The sequence below is a fragment of the Microcaecilia unicolor genome, chromosome 14 (assembly GCF_901765095.1).
Source record: "Microcaecilia unicolor chromosome 14, aMicUni1.1, whole genome shotgun sequence".
Classification (NCBI taxonomy): domain Eukaryota; kingdom Metazoa; phylum Chordata; class Amphibia; order Gymnophiona; family Siphonopidae; genus Microcaecilia; species Microcaecilia unicolor.
Genome location: NC_044044.1, coordinates 23,140,577 through 23,161,373, shown reverse-complemented (window position 1 = coordinate 23,161,373; position 20,797 = coordinate 23,140,577). Strand labels below are relative to the sequence as shown.

The 20,797-nt window shown below is 42.5% G+C and overlaps 1 protein-coding gene across 1 annotated transcript in view; it reads left to right on the top strand.

The window, feature by feature from the left end:
- The first annotated feature begins 1,574 nt into the window (after positions 1-1,574).
- The window catches only part of LOC115457055 (vomeronasal type-2 receptor 26-like), a 29,606-nt gene continuing 10,383 nt past the window's right edge, over positions 1,575-20,797 (top strand). Inside the window, exons 1-4 of the mRNA XM_030186478.1 lie at positions 1,575-1,983; positions 10,410-10,602; positions 14,161-14,455; positions 19,892-20,692. Coding sequence (XP_030042338.1) covers positions 1,575-1,983; positions 10,410-10,602; positions 14,161-14,455; positions 19,892-20,692 — 1,698 coding nt within the window. The remainder of the gene's footprint in view (positions 1,984-10,409; positions 10,603-14,160; positions 14,456-19,891; positions 20,693-20,797) is intronic.

The following is a 20,797-nucleotide window of genomic DNA, read 5'->3' as shown; positions in this document are numbered from 1 at the left end:
TTTGACACCTGTAACAGAAAAGTCACGTGATAACGTGTCATGTGATCAGGTATTTTAGCCAGCCCTTAGCCTGTATAAATATGTATGATTTCTGCAGAAAGTGGGAGAAGATAGTTTTCTCTAGCTGGGAAGCCAGTTGGTGAAGTCTTCTGCTCCACTGACGTTTCTCTTTGCATATGCCTTGCTTAACACTTTATTTCTAATCTGATATGATTTTTTGCTTCTGCCATAATAATGCATTTCGCTTGCCTTGTTTTATTTTCTTCTTCTACTTTCCCATGTTACTTGGGGGTATGTTTACTAAGGTGTGCTAGCGATTTTAACATGTCTGCAAAGTTTATATATGTTAAACGCTAACATACCTATACATTTCTATGGGCGCATTAGCGTTTAACACACGTAATCCATTTATGCATGCTAAAACCGCTAGCATGCCCATAGCACCCCTTAGTAAACATAGGCGTAAGTTGTGTGTGCGTCAATATAAATAAATATAAATATAAATATATTTATCTATTTTAATTATTATTATTTATTTATTTTGTGGTATCTCAGTGGGTGGGTCTTGTGGGTTTTTGGGAGGTTGTGTCATTTCTCCTCTGGTTAAGAGGCTCACTACTGCCCCCTAGTGCTCACACTGTTATGCTTATGATTTCTTTATTCATAAATTTTCATCCCCTATACAGATATTACCATGCTCCAAAACAGTCTAACTGGCCCAATATTTATTTCTGTATTTACGTGCATAGGTTAATTAATTTTCATTTCTTAACATGCCAATCCACACTGATAAATACATTTAACAAGCAATTAGAATTTATGCACATAACTCGCTAGGAGTATTCTGTAAATTAATGAACCTAAATTTGAATGTGTGCATCCAAGAAGGGGCGTGGCTATAGGTAGGGAATGTGCGTGTCATGAGTGTTCCAAAACGTTACATGCAGTGTTACAGAATACGCCTTCTCTATGCTAAAATCTACATGCACAACTTTATTCCAAGGTTTACTTGATGTAAATAGAAGCACTTAGATTTAGGTGGAGGAATAGCCTCTAAGCATATTCTATAAACCGCTTAGGCATATTCTATATACCATATATAATTTTATCTGCACCTTGTATAATATGCTTAGGCAGAAATTTATTCCACTTGGGTTCTTTAGGTGCCATATGTAGAATCTAGACCATAATAATCAAAAATGGCTAAAAGGAATAGACATCTTAGACTATAATTAAGAACTGCTCAAAACAGTAAAATTATTCTGGCATGACTAAATCACCATTTCTCTCGCAATCTTCAATTAAAAGAAAGCTTTCTGCTGTCTTTGAAACTGTAAGTAATTATTCACTCTACGTAATTTTATGGAAGCATATTCAATAAGTGGGCAACCTCTGGGTAAAACATTCTCTGCCTGTAATCATTTAGGGCCCCTTTTAGTAAGCCATATGGAGGGGCATAATCGAACGGTGCCGGCCATCTATACGGGCAGTCATCTCTAAGGCCGGCGCCGTAAAGAGGTCTCACGAACCGTATTATCGAAACAAAATGGCCAGCCATCTTTTGTTTTGATAATATGGTGGATTGGGGCTTCATGCTTGAGACACTAAAGGCTTATGGTATAAAGGGGTTCTTTGTGAAGGCAATACAGACTTTATATAATGGCCCTGTGGCGAGAGTTCATGTAAATGGATTATGCTCCGAATGGTTTAACATAGGTAGGGGAATCCGACAAGGCTGCCCGCTTTCACCGCTTTTATTTGTGCTGACCCTGGACCCGCTATTGCGGGAAATAGGTAGCAATATAGACATAAAGGGCGTGTGCATACAGGACCAGGAATTCAAAACTGCAGCATTCGCAGATGATTTGCGGGTGCTGGTCACAGATCCCCAGAGATCATTGACCCTGTTGATGGAAAGCCTCCGGGAATACGGGGACTTCTCGGGGTTCAAGCTGAACCTAGAGAAATTGGAGGCTTTAGCTAGTGAAGGGGTAGGACGAGAGGTTTGGAATCAGTCCCCGTTGTGTCATGCAACTGAGGTATTTAAATATTTGGGGGTGCAAATGTCGATGGACCCAGCACAATTGTATAGTGCTAATGTCCCTCCATTGCTCAGGGAATCTAAAACACAACTGGCAGCATGGGTGTCCTTGCCCCTGTCATTTATGGGCAGAGTGCATTTATACCGAATGGTTATATTCCTGAAATGTCTTTTGACTCGTAACCACTTGTAACCACTCGCCTCCACCTACCCTCCTCTCTTTCTTCCCGTTCACATTAATTAATTTGATTTGCTTACGTTATTTATTTTTTGTCTATTAGATTGTAAGCTCTTTGAGCAGGGACTGTCTTTCTTCTATGTTTGTGCAGCGCTGCGTATGCCTTGTAGCGCTATAGAAATGCTAAATAGTAATAGTAGTAGTAGTAGTAGCTATACATGCTGCAGATTCTCCCTATTAGAATGCTGGTTAAAGATCTGAACACTCTACAAAGGTATGTAGCGTGGTTTTGCTGGGCGGGGAAAAAAATGAAAATAAGATGGAAACATGTATATGGGACACAATGTAAAGGTGGACTGGGCATGCCTGATTTGAAAGATTATAACCAAGCTTGCTTGATAAGACATTTGAGAGACTGGATACTGGGGTGGGAACATGCATATTTCCGACCTTGGTCTCTAAACTGCTTGCTACACTTGAAAAGAGGGGGAATACCAACTCCGATAAAAGATAGTGTGCTCTTGCAACCCCTGCATCAAATTTGGAAGGTTCTACTCGGTTACTGGGGGCAGGACCCGGAGGCTAGCGTACTATTATCGATCGTGGGGAATGTAGAGTTTCCTGCGGGGAGGGAGAATCGAGTTTTCCGGGACTTGGAGAGACAGGGGTTGACGTTTTTGGAGAATTTCCTTCAGACAGATGGGTCGATATTGTCTTATGGGGACTTTGAAAGGAGATGTGCGGGAGGACCAATGACAAGACTGGCATACTTGCAACTGGCACATTACATTAGGGAATTGCCTCGGTCTGCACTTGCTCTGACATTTGGGGGGAGGATACGAGAATTTCTCAGGGGAGACGCAGTGGGACAAACGTCAATATCTTGGTTCCATAAGGCATTGAGAGGGTTCAAACCTAGGAAAGACATTGCTGAAGTAGTGGGGAAATGGGAGCAAGAAGCGGGGGGCACAATAGCAGAAGGGAAGGTTATGGCTGCACTTAAAAGGATAACAGGAGTAGTGCTTAGTGCAGAGCTGCAGGAATGCCATTTTAGATCCATACACAGGGCATATTTCTCGGGTACACAAGCATGGCATGCATGGGGTGGTGGAAGCGAATAAGTGCCGGAAGTGTGGAGTGGGCATGCCTTCTTTGGCGCATGGGATGTGGCAGTGTCGGCTCATACGGGGGTTCTGGACGGCTCTCGTCTGGTTTGTTTCCGGGATTCTGGGGTGTAGGATACAGTTCACATTTGAACGTATAATGTTTAGTTCCCCAGTGGTGTGGGCAGTGGGGACAGGGGAAGAAAAACTGTTTCTAAGTAAATCTTGCATTCTGGGGAAGAAGTGCATATTGAATCACTGGATTAAGGACATACCGCCATCATACTGGTATTGGAGAAATAAATTGCATGAGCTCATGCTGTGGGAGGCGAAAGGTGCTCGACACACGCCAAAGAGGCAGCAACAGTTTACTAAAATGTGGAAAGCATATTTAAACATTATAGCTTCTAGAGCTAGACGTCAAGTGCTGAATGAGTTGGGATGAATGTGGAATGAATGGAGGGGCTGGAGGGAGGTAATGCTAAAGGGGAAAGGGGTATGGGAGGAGGGAGGAGAACCAGGAGGAGTGTCATTCGGTTTACAGCAGGTAGAGGCAGCATGGAACTTGTGGACTCAAGATCTCTCCCAAGATGACTGGACCTCGTGTACCCAGAGGGGGGGGAGGAGGATCTGAGGAGGACTATAGCAAGCTGATGGTAAAGCCTAGTCCAAGCAATTCCATGTGGGTCTCAAGTATTTCTCTTATTGGCACATATATATGTATAACGAAGATTGTATTATTCACTAACAAAGATGAAGGAATGGTAGGGAGGGTAGGGAGGGGGAAGGGGGATAAAACTGCTATCAGTTAGAGGGCGGTAGTTCTCATTTGGCATCTGTTGTGCTGGAATGGGTATACGACTCAAACCGGTGCAGTGTTGTGGGTTTCCGGGGGGGCTATCAGAGTCCCTGGAATGCATAGCACATAGGTGCTTCAGTGTTAGTGGGGGACTACAAAGGGGGATGGGGAGTTGGGGATGTGAGATAGCTTGGTATATATGAAATATTGATGATAGTTGTTAAAAGTGGCCTGTACTTATGTGTTATTGCTACGATTGTATTTGATCATATAACTGTGTCTGGTATATTCGTTTGTCATCAATAAAAATCGTTGAACCTTAATTACCAAATTAATGTATACCTAAAACTGATATGTTGTTCGTAATGTATCATTGGAACATAGCAAAATATCAGTGGAAACAAGTGAAGAATTTTCAAATGATTTCAAACTCAAAATTTATATACTGATCTGTATATAGATTGGTGGCAACTAATGACTCTTGTATCTCAATTGCCATTCAACGAGCGTGATAGTGTGAAAAACAGCCAGGGCACAAATTTACATCTTATATAACACTTTAAACAGTAAAACATTGGTCTGCCAGAAATATGAGTAGTATGTCATCTGCATAAATAATAAAAACCTTTATATTAAAATCCTAAATTACAGTGACCAAGCAGTTAAGAAATATATTGAAAAGAAATGCACACAAGACCAAACCCTGCAGCATGCCACACTGAAGAGGAATTGCATCAGATGAGGTAGTAGGTGATCAACAAGATTGGAAGAAAACCAAGATGAAGCTGTGCCCACAAGATCTAGGGCCTTCAGAATTCAGAGTAAGAGAGCATGTTAGACAAATGAAATGCTGAGGACAGGTCCAAAGGGAGCTGGAGGGTGATGAGACCTGCATCCAAAGAAGAGTGTAGTTCACCTAGGAGAATTGCTATAGTGGGCTCAGTACTATGATGTGTTCTAAAACTAGTTTGACAAGGATGACGTGCAGAAAGCTGGGTGACACGGTGCAGAAGCAATTGCTTGCCCTAGGATTTGTAGTATGGAATGTTGCTACTCTGAGATTGTGCATGGAATCTTGTAACTCTTTAGGATTCCAGAATCTTGCTATTCTTTGGGGTTCTACATGGAATGTTGCCACGATTTGGGTTTCTGCCAGGTACTTGTGACATGGATTGGCCACTGTTGGAAACAGGATACTGGGCAAGATAGACCATTACTCTGACCCATTATGGCTATTCCTATGTTCTTAGCTAAAAACTATTTTCTAAGCTATCTTAGAAATGATACACAGATATGATACCAGATGGTAGTTCCCAGAAAGAGAGGGATCCATAGTAAGTTTTTTCAAAAGTGGCCTAATAACTGCCTGTTTCTATCAAAAATGAACACTGCCCATAGAAAGACTTTGATGAATCATATGTAAAAGCTAAGAAGTGAGGCCATGTCTGGGAATGCGGAGTCAACTGGAAGATAAAGGATCCATCTTGCAAGTAGGAAACCACATAGAGGATATAATCTGAGATATCTGAGTTAAAGATGGAAGTGTGAATGATGGCCAAAGGAGGGGACTGGCTCAATGGGCAAAAGTGAAGAAGGGGAGGGACAAGAGACATTTGAAACAGACAGAGTACTGGTGATGAATGCTGAGACGGCCATTATATTCCTAATGGCATCTTAGCATTTAGTGCCAGCTGATTTTTATCATGAGCTAAAAACACTAGCCCAACTTAACAAAATACCTCTTAGGTGTTCTTGTCTATCTTGCTGTTGCCAATCTGCAAGATGCATAGAAATTAATTTAATAAAGTGACAAATTGTACAAGACACAATGCACAAAAATAACATTTTATATATTTGTTGAATTCCTACCGGCTGTGAACACCAATGGCCAAACCTAAAGGAAGAAGTTTTGCAAATTATTTTGTGTCTTGCTGGGGACAGGAAGCCACAATCAGGTGCAAAAGCTTCAAGGAGAAGGTAGGAGGCACATGCAAGGGAAACTGTTTAGCACCTTCTCTGGCTCCTTCTTGGGCAGTAAACATTTCTCCTTCAACTACCACTGCCGCAGCTTCTGCTCCTGGACACAGGCACCCTCGGGAATTAATCTGATATGTTTCTGTCAATGCAGCCTTGACTCTCCTTCATGAGCTGATCATGATGTTTTTGTGGGATTGGGTGATATTAAGTTGGGGCTGCTGAGACTTTGTTCTTTTTGTGAGAGGTTGGAGATGTGTGTTGGATCCTTCCATCTACAATAAAAACTTCATCACCACTTGTAGTGGTGTTTTGGGGGAAGATAGGGGATGTTATGCTGGGGTCACCAAGCCTCTGGTACAACTGTAGGTAGAGAAACTGCTGCTCCGCATAGTAGGAACAGTGCCTGACAGCTACCACTCTCTCTCCTCTGTATTCTCAACCAGCCTACAGACATCACAGGAAGGGCTTTCCTGACACAGAAAAGGAAGGAAAGAGTCTCTTTTTATCTATTTAACTTTGAACTGCAGCATATGGACATATACATATAGGCAGCGCATTTTTTCTAGCGAAAAAGGTGCAGGTACTCAAATGCCAGGGCACCCTTCAGGGGTGGGGTGATTACTGAGAGACCCACCCCACAATAGCCAGGCCTCATGCAACCAGTCACATAATCTATGACAAGGCAGAATTGGTGTGTAGGACCTGAACTCTTTCATTAAAACTTAGGGTCCATGGGTCAATTTTAGCAGACAATGGAAAAGGTGCCGGTACCCCCAAGTACCCCCTCAAAGAAAGCCCTTCTAAAGAGTGACAAGATTCCATGCACAATTTCAAAGGGTAGCAACATTCCATGTAGAACCCCGAAGAATAGCAAGATTCTGGAATCCTAGAGTGACAAGATTCCATGCCGAATCTCAAAGTAGCAACATTTCATGTAGAACCCCAAAGAACAGCAAGGTTCTGGAATCCTGAAGAGTGACAAGATTCCATGCAGAATCTGAAAGAGTAGCAACATTCCATGTACAACCCCAAAGAATAGCAAGATTCTGGAATCCTAAAGAGCAGTGTGCTTTTTCTAGCAAAAAAGGTGCTGGTACTCAAATGCCAGGCCACCCTTCAGGGGTGGGGTGATCACTGAGGGACCCACCCCACAACAGCCAGGCCCCCTGCAACCAGTCACAGAATCTATGACCAGGCAGAATTGGTGTGTACAACCTGAGCTCTTTCATTAAAACTTGAGGTCCATGGGTCAATTTTAGCAGACAATGGAAAAGGTGCCGGTACTCAGTACCCCCAAGTACCACCTCAAAAAAAGCCCTGCATATAGGTGTACACATTTGTGTGCTTAAGCTAGTATTTTAAAAAGTTATACACCCCTTTCTTCCACAAGTTATGTTCCAATCAAGTGCCATACCTTAGGTGCTAAAATGGGAGTAAACAACAGTTCATTTGGTAGTTAATCTATAGTGCCTACGATCTTTAGCATGCAACTCAAAGAGGATGTGCCTATGGGTGGGGCATGTGAGGGGTGTGGGAGGGGTATAGGAGTGGCATGTGAGAGGCATGGATGGGTCATGGAGGGACATACGTGAGCTATAACTAGGACATGAGAAGGACATGGATGGGTTCTAGATGGAGCATAGGATGGGAATGGGTGGGTTATAAGAGGGGCATGGGTGGTTTACAGGTGGGGCATGAAAAGGGAATGAATGGGTTAAAGGTTTGAGCATAGGAAGGGCATGGGTGGGGTATGAGAGGGGAATGGGTGGGTTATAGGTAGGGCATGGGTGGGTTAGAGGTGGAGCATTGGTGGGCTTCGGGTGGGGCATGAGAGGGACATGTGATGGGTTGAAGGTGGGGCACAGGACGGGCATGATTGCGTAAGGGAGGGGCATGTAAGGGGCATGGGTGGGGTATGGAAGGGACATGGGTGGGTGACACACAAGTACAATTTATAGAATGTGGCATGTTGTTTGTCTATGTGACAACATCTAGGCATCAAAATTTACAACTACATTTTAATTGGGGTAAGTGTGGGTGAAGTTGGACACCTACATTTTGACATCTAAATTTGATGCCCAAATGTCAATTTAATCTATATTCTATTACAGAATTTGGGTGCCCAGATGCCTTTATAGAATACTGTCTTAGTGCACAGGTTTTGAGTATCTACCTGCTAATGTTCAGCACTATTTAACTGGACAGCAACGGCTCCGGACGGTTATAGCATTAAGCCAGCTAAACACTAATATACCCGCTTAGCGCACAGGATGTAATTGGCGGTATCACACGATATAGCCAGCAAGCCACAAATATTCAGCGCTTTGCCGGCTAAGTTGAGCAGACAAATTCTGCCAGTCACCAGAAATGGCCAAGCATTGAGGGGCTCTTCTAAAGAGCTTACCGATTTCTAAATCACCACTGGCCCAGAGCTGCCACTGGTGGTAGTTCAACCCCGAGCATGCACCATTTCCAGGGGAAAAAGAAAAACCCCGGAAATTGCTTGCGTGGTGGTAACTAGGTGGTTACCGCCAGGTTACCATGGAAGCCCTTGTCGCCAACACAATGGGTGGCAGTAAGGGCTCTCCACCACATAGCCATGCAGTAAGAGTTTGTCTGGGGGGTTTTTACCCACTGCAGTAAAAAGGGCTCTGGAACACAGGAAAAATGTCACCAGCAGCTAGCAAAGGGCCCTTTTTCCTGCACCATGGTAAAAGGATCCCTGAATATCCAGGCTATGTGCCAACCATGGGACTAAACCAGCCTGCCTACTGTGGAATGAACATTGGCCTCCTAATTTTTAATGCCCTTTATAAAATTGTCTCCATAATGCATGTGTTATTAGTATGTATTATTATACATTAGTATTAGTATATATGGTGGTAATTATGTAAAGAATACTTAAACGTATGCACTGATTACTCATATAAATCATTAGAATATTAGCCTATACATCTCTTTATAACACAGTTGATGCTACTTTGCTTCACTCTCAGTGCCTTTGAAAGAAATATTCAGCCCCAGGGTGTTGCTCCGCTCACCAGCCCCATCCATTTCTATGGCAACACTGCCTATACTTGCACCTTCCAAGTTACACATTTTGGGGCAGATTCAGTAAATGGCACCCAACGTTACATACGGGAATGACTCGTGCTAACTGCTGGATTCTATATAGAGCGCTTAGAGTTATACATGATTCTGTGCATAAATCTAGGCGTATTTGATAACTAGGCATGAAGATTAATTGTTTTAACAAGTTGTTAAGTATTGCTAACAGCTCTTAACAAGCAATAATGAGTACTAAATTTGGGGAAAAAGAGGTATTTTTATGGGTTGTGGAAATGGGCATTCCATGGGTGTTCCAAAATCTAAGCACGTTCTTATAAAATATGGGCCAGTGCGCATAAATCTATGCGCAGGGATTTATACCAGCTTTACATTGGTATACATTGATGCTTCTTCATTTAGTGTCATAAGCTATGCCAAAGAGTATTCTGAATACTACAAATAAATCAGATTATGCTTAGGTGTAATTGCCTAATGCGCGTTAATTTTAGGCCCCATATATAGAACCGGGCCCCAAATGCTAATTTTACAAAGCTCGCTCAGCACTCAATGACCTTTATAGCACAGTTGTTAGCGTGGATTACCACAGTAAACTAAGTGCAAGGATTTATGCCTCCATCCAACTAAAAAATGTTAGGTGCAAAACACTGCACATAAATTTCGGCAACACCCCTAACCCACCCATGCTCCTGCCCTGGCCATGCCTCCTTTTGAGTTGTGCGCTAGATATATGAAAAAAATAAATGATTAAATTGTTACTGAGAAATGGAGCTGTTTGTAAAAGTAGAAGTGTCAGAGGTGACTGAATGTAAATGAGGGAGGGGAGAAGGAGAGCAAAGACGTGTTTAGAAGTTGATGTTTCCCTTTATCGAATTTGCTAAAATGGAAAATTATATCAGTCTATCTTAAAACAGTCCACAGGAGAGAAGGATCAAAGTGTCATCATCGCTATCTCTATTATTTCTATGTGGCCTGCAATTAGAGTGCAGCACGGATCAAGGACAAAACACTAATAGCAGTTTCCTGAAATAGATGTCCGTTCGGATCAAGCAACAAATCCCTGGAGTCAAGGGAGACAGCAGAAGAGCACATTATTTTAAGGCGAAGCTCTGTATTCCTTCTGCCCTCACTACAGGATGACCGTGTGTCAAGGCAAAGCTATGACGAAACTGTGATACAGGTAAAACTAGAGCTGGTACAGAAGACTTTTTATAGAGAGAATGATTTTATTTCCCTTATTTCTAGGATTGAGTGAGGTCATGATGATGGCTTATGCATTAGTTACCCGATGCCAGGCAACCTTCAGTTTCACAAGTTATGATACGGGCAGCTCAAAGGAAGTTGATCTGATCTTGGGTGGAATAACTGCAACCAGTAACCGTTTATTGAACAAACCTTTTAGCTTTACAAATATCAATACAGCTGAATCCTGCACAGTGTAAGTATTCATTTACCTTTTTTCGTAGAGACTTCTAAACCACTGATTGAGTCATCTGAAACAAAGTACAAACTTACACAATTATACATGACAACACACACAAATCTACCTAGACAATACACACTTTACAAAGTAGACTCCTACAGTCATTGGATCACCAACATTCAACAGACCTATATTAACTTTTCTCTTCATTAAAAGCTGCTTTAAAGAACAGCATTTTAATCTTTTAGAAATAAGCATATATTCTAACATTTTCTGTAACATCTTGTTGAAAACTATTCAACAGAGCAGGGTCTGACTTCTGCCTATGAAGTTACCAACTTCATGGCCTTGATCTTTTATAGGCAATGTAGAAAATGCAACTGCTGGTAATGACCGTTGTCTCCCAACAGCCTCTTCAAATCAGTAGGGATCAAAGTATATATTAGCTTCAAGCCCACACCCCCACTTTTAGGATTCATGCAAAGATAAACCATATGTACTTATCCAAATGATATATTTCTAACAGAAGACAGCATCTGCTGGGAGATAATTTTGCAAGGTGGGAGCTGCCTCAGAAATAAATCTTCCTTGAGCCTTGATAAACTATTCAACTTCTCTGTTAGTGAATCACTGATTAGTACTTAATAATAGCAATATATCAAATAGCTAAACACAATTTAAGCAAGAAATAAGATGTCATAAGAACTTTTTAAAAAGTAAATAGCCACTGTTTAGATCATTATAGGAAATCATTAACCTTGGCTTTCTTTGCTCCAAGGTGTGGTATACCTCATATGGTATAACCAGGATATGGGTATAGTCTGTACTAAAGATATTAAAGCACAAATCCATATATCACATTGCTATGTCAGCTATTTCATGTTCTTTACATAATGATAGCCAGAAGAGTTGCAGAGAAAGGATAATCGTAAGCCATTTACCCTTTTAAGAATGTATTTACCTTGCTAAAGTTGCCTGAATGAAAATCTGTTTCAGAAGCACCTAAAGGTTTATCAGGCTCTCAAGTGGCAGAAATCTCACCTGTGTTGAGTGCTGGAGCAAATGTCTGTCCCTAGAATGTTTTAAACATACACATAGCATTTTTAAAAATCTTGAAAACTCTTACTACACTCTTCCAAAATTCCACTTGTGTATTCATCTACCAGAAAGGGACAAGCCAGCACGTCAGTGCACATTCCTTTACTCCTGTCAGGACATTACATCATTCCATTCATGCACAGATGTTGCCCAACTACTGAAAAATGAATTTTTAAAATTGATTCCTAAATCTCTACCTCATGTTTCATACCTGTTCTCTCAAGTCATTGTAAACCATTGTCCTTTCTATATTTCATAATCAGATCATTCTTCTAGGTATAGCTCCATGCACTTTCAATCAAATTGGTATACTCGGGCTGATTTTGACTTTAAGCTTTCATGAGATGCAGCCCTGCTTCTAAACCCCAAGTCCCAAAACTGCCTGATACCTGATATTATACCGAAGGCAATGGAGCAGCGAGTGGTCAAAGGAAGACTAGATTATAGTCCTTCATGGAAATAAAAAGCATTACTGCAAGTAAGGATTGAATGTATGTTTACATATGAGTTATAATAAAACAAATATCAAGAGGTTAAGCACTTCAGAATTAATATGTTTTAGCAGATCCTTGGAGAATCTCAGTTCCATACATATGGTCTTCCATGGTATAGCTAAGATTCAGTGGCAGAATTGCTGGGTATAGTTTGGTAGTTGAAAAGTAGGAGTTGGATTAGTGTGAATTAGTATAAAGTTGCGTGGAGGAGCATAATCGAACGCGAACGCCCATCTCCATGGGCGTCTATGTCCGAAAACGGGTACGTGAAGAGGCAGGACAGACCGCATTTTCGAAAAAAATGGACATCCATTTTTCGTTTCGAAAATACGGTTTGTACGGACCAAATGCTATGGATTGTAGTCGTTTCTGAGCTGGGCATTTGTTTTTGTTTTGCAATAATGGAAATTAAAAACGGCCAGCTCAAGAACGTCCTAATCCAAGCCATTTGGTCGTGGGAGGGGCCAGGATTCGTAGTACACTGGCCCCCCTGACACACCAGGACACCAAATGGGCACCCTAGAGGTCAGTGCGGTGCACTTCAGAAAAACCTCCCACATGCATAGCTCCCTTACCACGGGTGCTGAGCCCCCAACCCCCCTCCCCCAAACCCTACTACCCACAAATGTACAACACTACCATAGCTCTTAGGGGTGAAGGATACATCTACATGTGGGTACAGTGGGTTTTGGAGGCCTCCCATATACCAGCAAAAGTGTTACAGGTAAGGGGATGGGCCTGGGTCCACATGCCTGAAGTGCACTGCGGTACCCACTAAAAGTGCTCCAGGGACCTGCATGCACGCAGGCCTCTAGGACTTGTTGCTGCTGTAGAACCTTGGCACACCAGTTGACACCTGAAGACTAATCTCTCTGAAAACGTCTTTTATTGGAATAAGCACCTTTACTCACAGTTAACTGCAGATCAGAGGTTGTGCCCCACTGGCAAAGAGTCTCCCTGGTACTGAGATTAGCAGAAGGTCAGAGCTGGCAGAATGCTGTACAATGCCCTTTTTCAGCAACATTCAAGATAAGAACTAAGTTCTGTAACGTGGCTAACACATGAAAGGCAGCTAAAACTGTCTTTCAAAAATGGCCACTACCTCATGGACTACCGGAAACAAACCAGGGCACACTCTGAGCCAGTGCGCAGGGGGAAAAGCACGATGGGAGTAGAGCCTACCAACTACCAACATCGTGAGCGTTTACCACAAGCTAGTGGAATCACGGATCCCAATACCCTACACCAACCACAATGCATTGCTGATGTGACTCTGCAGTGGGCATAACAGAAAAGGTGTCACACTCACGCGAGAGCCACATCAGAACCAGGGAAAGGCTGTCAGAAGATAGAACACATTCTGCTGCCATGGAGGTGGATATGGCATTTGAGGCTGGCATAGAGGCTGGGAAAAAAGTGGGGTTTTTTTGGTGGAAGGAGGTTAGTGACCACTGGAGAAGTCAGGGGAGGTGATCCTCGATTCCCTCCGGTGGTCATCTGGTCAGTTGGGGCACTTTTTTGGGGATTGTTCGTGGAAAAAGAGAGTCCAAAAAAAGTGACCCTAAATCGCGCTGAAACCGCCTTTTTGTTTTCGATTATCGGCCAAAGCATCCATCTCTCCTCAGCCGATAACCACGCCCCAGTGCCACCTTCACCACACTTCTGACATGCCCCCATCAACTTTGTTCGTTCCCGCAACGGAGTGCAGTTGAAGACGACCAAAATCGGCTTTCGATTATACCGATTTGTTCGCCCACAGGAGAAAGACGCCCATCTCCCGATTTGGGTCGAAATATGGGCGTCTTTCTCTTTTGAAAATAAGCTGGATAGTAACATAGTAGATGACTACAGATAAAGACCTGTATGGCTCATCCAGTCTTCTCAACAAGGTAAAGTCATAGTATAAGGTATGATGAAATACTACAGTTGTATCGTTTATGTATAGTTTATGCATCTAAAGATGTGTTTTGCTTGTTCACAGGGAGGAATCCAACCAATACCTTCGACATATCTTGATCTTTCAGTTTGCCATTGAGGAGATCAACCAAAATGCAGAAATCTTACCTAATATCACCCTGGGTTTCCATGTCATTGACTCCTGCTCTGATGCTTCGTTTTCACTGTGTGGTGTTCTAATCATATTATCAGGAGAAGAAGAAATAGTGCCTGGCTATACATGTTATCCGAAGAGCCACGTTGCAGGTTTCATTGAAAGACTCCCTTCATTGGCATCACATGCAGTTCTCAGACTCACCGGGATCTATAGATACCCACAGGTATTGAAGCAACCAGTCTCAGTTTATAATCTCTCAAATTTTGCTGTGATAGTTTCTCTTTTTCCTCACCCATCTTTTATTGGTCTGCGTTATTGATGGTGGTTCCTTACTTATCTTACTGGCATATTACAATCATTGTATTAATTCACCACTTATTTTTCAAATACTCATGAATCTCTGAACAGGGTTCAAAGGAAATTCCTTACAGAAATGTATGCCTTCCATAAGTCAAAATGATTTCCAAAAACTGGCAGGGCTAACCTAAATTTGTTTTCAGTGTGTAGACTAGTCATTTCCAATATATATATATATATTTTTAGTTACATTTGTACCCCACGCTTTAATTGCAATACAGCTATAGTGAATTTTTCTTATTAAGTTTACTTCAAACGTCTCTTATAACACAATGTACAGTACTTGTATCTTTGCTTATCATCTGTTGTTGTAACACTTATAGATCTCAAAGAGGGGTATAATCGAAAGGGTGCCCAAGTTTACCTGAGGATGTCCTCGCAGGACATCCCAGCGAAGGGGCGGGTAAACCCATATTATCGAAACGAGATGGGCATCCATCTTTTGTTTAGATAATACTTCGAGGACACTAAATCTTAACATTTAGGTCGTCCCTAGAGATGGTCATCCTTTGACTTGGTCGTTTCTGATTTTTGGCGATAATGGAAGCTAAGGATGCCCATCTCAGAAACGAGAAGCCCTTTGGTTGTGGGAGAAGCCAGCATTCATAGTGCACTGGTCCCCCTCACATGCCAGGTCACAATCAGGCACCCTAGAGGGCACTGCAGTGGACTTCATAAAGTGCTGCCAGATACATAGCTCCCTTACCTTGTGTGCTGAGCCCCCAACCCTCCCCCCGTCTGCCTCTTGCTCCAAATGTCCAGCAGCATTGCAGCAACTAAAACCCAGCCTACCAGCTCTTACTGCAGCGATCGGTGTGTGTGTGTGTGTCCCCTCGCGATCTCCAGGCTCTGTAGTAGGCTTCAGGTGCGGGCATCTGTAGTCGGTCGTCCGATCGAATCGATGGTGCTGCTAATTTGCCTTGATCGCTGTCAGTAGCGACACTGCAGCGCAGCAGCGATTAAGGCAGGCTGCCTCGATCTTTCCAGTGATGCCTCCCGCCCTCTTCTGATGCAACTTCCTGTTCCGCGCGGGTGGGAGTCTTCACTGGGAAGATCGAGGCAGCCTGCCTTAATCGCTGCAGTGTTGCTACCCTCAGCGATCAAGCTTTTCTTTATTCTCGCGCAGGATGCTGGTGTGAAACAGCCAAGGGCAGGAAGCAGCCCTCCGCTCCGCTCCTCCTCGTCTGAGAATAAGAAGGTAGATGGGGGGGGGGGGGAGAGTGAGAATTGACAGAATGGAAGAAAGTGGGAGATATATTGGAGACCCAAGAGAGAGCGATACTGGAAGGCATTCAGACCCCACAGTAGGAGTGCAGGAGGAAGGAAAGATAGAGGAAGGTCAGGGAAACCGAAGAGATGCAGGGCATGGAGAAAGCATAGGGAAAGGGACACACAGGGGCAATGCTGGACACAATGAGGTAGGGTGGGGAGAGACAAACAGGATGAAATGCAGGAAAGAGCAACACAGAGAGACACAGGGGGAAGATGCGGAATGCAATGGGAGGACAGAGACACTAAGAGGGCAGATGGGACAGGGACACACAGAATGGAGATGCTGGACGGGACCAGTAGGGACCCAGATGGAAGATCAATGGTGGACAAGACATAAGAAATGTCAAACAGACAGGGGATACTGCAAAAACAGGAAAAACAGAAAATAGACACTAGACCAGCCTGACTACAAAAATAAAATGTGCAGACAACAAGGTAGAAAGAAGAATTTTATTCTGAATTTATTAATTGAAATATCAGCTTTTGGAAATGTGCATCTGTGATATTTTGCATGTAAGTTTCAATTTTTCTAGTATTGCTACATGCCGAGTCTGACTTCTTGTGGTAACTTTCCAGTTTTGCCTTCATATCTGTTGTGTCATGTGTTTTTCATGCGTGATCAAGATGCAGTATTCTGCTAGTGTGTAGTATTTGCCGGCATTTTGTTTTGTTTTTTTGTTTCACTAGGTTGTGTACTGGTGTTTTAGAGCCTGGTGTAATTACAGTTCTGCCTTTCCACGCATAAGGTTGTGCTCCTCCTGTCCTTGGAATTAGTGCTGTTATGGTTTGGTAAGGTTATGAGTGTGTTTTTGCACAAGTTTGTGTATAGTGTTTTGCAGTGGAGAGATTGTGTGTTGGCCTTACTGAGGTGGCACCAAAACATCAGAAAGGGTTTTAGAGCCTAAATCATGACACACTACCTCTTGAAGGATCTACATATGGTCGTTAATAAAAGGAGCTCATTGTGAACACTATCCACCCTAAAACGGTGTTTTGTGGCTCTACATGAGAATTGTGGTATTATGATCCCTTGTTTCATATTGTTGACGGTCTGCATTTTCCGTATGGGTGGTATATTGGTGTATTAGGGTCTGCCTAGTGTTATGGTACAGTAAGGTTCTGAGTGTGTTTTTGCACAAATTTGTGCATAGTGTTTTACAGTTGAGCGATTGTGGTTAGTATATGCTTTGAGCAACCACTTTATTCTTTGACATATGATACATAGCTAATATCTAAATTTAATAAAAGGTATTAATTGTGACTTTTATTTTTACATATTTTTTTTCTGTGTGTTATCAATTGTGGATATAAGCTCCGCCCCCCGCTCCACCCATAACCCCGCCCCCTTTAGCCTCCCCAAACAGTTGGGCCACGGACCGCCTATGGACTCAGCCCAGACTCTCCTTCCCCTTCCCTTCACTGAACAGTTTCAGTGTCAGTGAGACAGAGAAGAAATAACTTATTGCTTAGCCAGATTCACACACAGAAACCTGATCCAGCAAATACTCCCCCCCCCCCCCTTTGCAGTTCACTTACAAACACAGAGCAAGGAATCACAATGAATGAATTCAGCACTTTTACCAGCACAAACGTTCAATGAAATCAGACAGACAAATAGGCACAGAAGCAAATCGTTTTTACAGAAGACATAAACTGGAAACTTTTTCTCAACTTTTAGAGATCCCTTAGGACCGAGCCCCCATTTGTAGGATCGTTATCACAGCTAATAAATTATCCGTGACTCAGGCTTCCCCCAAACAGAACTATCTGCTGGCAATTACTTGGTATGGTCTGGGGGGGGGGGGGGGGGGGGGGAAACCTTAGAACCTAATCACTACTTCTGCTAGAAAGAACCGCTACTGAGAACACAGGCTGAAATATATATTAGCTTTATTATAGTATATCAGATTAGATAAGAAAATATAGCTAAGGTATACAAAATAGACACTCTGGCAAAGCTTTGGCTGTATACAAAATTACTGGCTGATAAAAATTTCAATCATATGTCACACTACTAAACACTAATTCTTACTGGTTACCGGATAAAATTAGACAACTGATTTGTCAGGTTACACTATGTTATGAGGTAGTACAGTTCTTAGCAGCTTATCCTGATCACGGTATGACTAACCCGTCTCTTGCTCAGGTAATTACCACTCACTAACCCAGACTAATAGGAAATAAATCACCGTGTTCCTCACCAAGCTGACCTCGGGGTCGTCTTCCGGGAACGCACGGGACTCCTCACAGACTCAAGCTGAATTTACAGCGAGTCGTTAGTCTGAGATAGGACAGGCACTCTGCAGCAGATCTGGAGGGCACAGGTCACTCAGTGCAGGTACAGCTGAACCACGATACTTTCCTCCAGATACACAGTTCATCAGTTGGTGGACCTTATTAGGTCTCACTGGTCTTCTTTCACCTCCACCTTCTTCCAAGGCTTCCGACTAACCCTTTCTTGTTCCCGCTCTTCCCAGTACCTCTTGGTCTGGTGGCTGCAGGAACCAATCTCCCCTCCTCGGCTCACTGCATGGCAAGAACAGTCCATTGTTCTTGACCTTCAAGTTGGTACATTTTGGTATCCATTTTCTGTTTCTCACCCGCCTTGCTGGAACCAGCCTCTCAGGGAGATAAGGGGGCCTGGTTTGCCCACAGCATGTCCTTGGTGTTGAGCTTCTGCTGTAATTTTCCACAAGCTGCAAAGCTGTTTCTTGCTGACACAGAGATGTGCGGGTCAGGGATTAATGCAGCCATCTTATAGAGACAGGATGTCATAGGCTTGTATAGGCCAAGACCAGCATGGTGAAACACAGGGAAATACTCCTACAGAACCCAGTCCACAATACCAAATCAGGTTCAAAGTGAGTGTCAAAAATTGTTTTATATTGTCTAGCTTTGAGGGCTCCTGCTGGAACTCATACTGACTCCTAAATAGAATCCTGCTATTCTTTGGATTGTTGCCACGATTTGGGTTTCTGCCAGGTACTTGTGACCTGGCTTAGCCACTGTTTAGAAAACAGGATACTGGGCTAGATAGACCAATAGTCTGAACCCAGTATGGCTACTCTTATTTTCTTATGTAGGTGCATTTTCAATGTAACATCTAAGTCCGATTTTGGACTTTTTGCACAAAATGGCCAAAATTTGAATAGGAAAAGAGGTCATTTTAGAAAAAGAAAAAGTCTATCTTTTTTCTAATACTGTTTTGAATAATGTTTTGTGCTTTGGACATTTTATATTTTGGTCCATTTTCGAAAACAAAATTGCAAATCATAGATATTTATGCTAGTGGGATGTAGGAGGAGCCATTTACAGTAGACCAGTCCCCTACACATCCCATGAGAGCAATGGAGCACCCTAGAGGGCACTTCATAAAAATACTCCAAGGTACACTTCTCACCTTTGCTCCCTTATCTTGTCCCCTGAGCCTCCAAGACCCACCCAAAGCACACTGTCAGCCACTGTACACCACTATAAAAGTCCTTATGGGTGAAGGGGCACCTATATGTAGGTACAGTAGGGTTTTGGTGAGTTTGGGAGGGGTCATTGCTTCCATAAGTGTGACAAGTAGAGGGAGATAAGTACCTAGGTCTGACCACTATACTACTCCAGGGACCTACATGTTGCTCTAATAGACCTGCCTTTAACATCTGAGGCTGTCATAGTGGCTTCACATTTCTGTGAAGTGGGAGGTGTCAGTGACCAATGGGGGGTATTAGGGGTCATCCCTGATTCCCTCCAGTGGTCATCTGGTAATTTGTCTAGACCAAAACATATTGGTTTTAATCCTGGACATTTGTATTCCATTTCATTATGGCAGAAAAACATCCAAGTGTTAGGCACACCGTAATTCCACCTTCGAAATGCCCCCTATATACACTCTTTTGATTTTAAACACTGCAAATACATCCAAATGGTGAACTATGATGCTTTTTGGACGTTTTTCTCTTTTGAAAATGATCCCCAAAATATCTCTGAAATAAGTGTTAAAATCTGGAAAGATGAAATCCTTTGACCTTTTCCATCCTAGATCACCTATGGATTGACAGAAACATCACTGAATGAACATGATGAATTCCCATACTTTTATCACAGTTTTCCGAGTGATTATTCTCATTTTCATGGTTTGACTCCACTTCTCAGACTCTTTGGATGGAGTTGGGTGGGGTTGCTCACCTCAACTGATGAGAATGAAATAACGTACTGTGAAGAACTGAAAAGGGAGATTATCAGGAGTGGGGACTGTGTAGATTTTTTGGAATCAATTCCAGATATTAGGATTACCTCTTCTAAAGAAGTAAAGAAAAGAAGTGAACAGATTTCGAACAAGATCTACAAATCAAAGGCCAATGTTATTATTATCCACACTACCAAGTTAATTATAATAGAAGCATTCTGTTTAATCTCCTATGAAAAGATTGATACAAAACTGTTTATCTTCTCTACGGAGACCTCTTCTATTAAGAACAAGGCTTTTTCCGTCAAACCTTTGATATGTAATGCATTGAATGGCTCCCTAAGGTTTATTATGCCAAAAGGAGATATTCCAGGTTTTAAAGATTACCTCCAAAATACCAAGTCTACTTTCTTGGACCAATCTTTCTCATTTTTGAGACGTGAATATAAATGTGGTTTACGCAATGACAAAGAAAACTGCACAAGATCGGAGACACAGTCTACCACTGATACTTCACTATTTGATTTGGATAATTATGAGCTCACTTACAGTCTTTATAACAAGATCTATGCTATGGCTAATGCTTTACACAACTTGTACATGGCCAAGTCCCAACGTGGAAATAGTCTTAAAGTGGAATTTAAGCCATGGCAGGTAAAATCAGCAGGTTCAACTTTTCTAGCTAGAGTAATGGTTTTTTTTTTCTTTCCAGAAAAAATCATTTATACTCACTCCCTGATTCTGCATATGGTGCCCAAA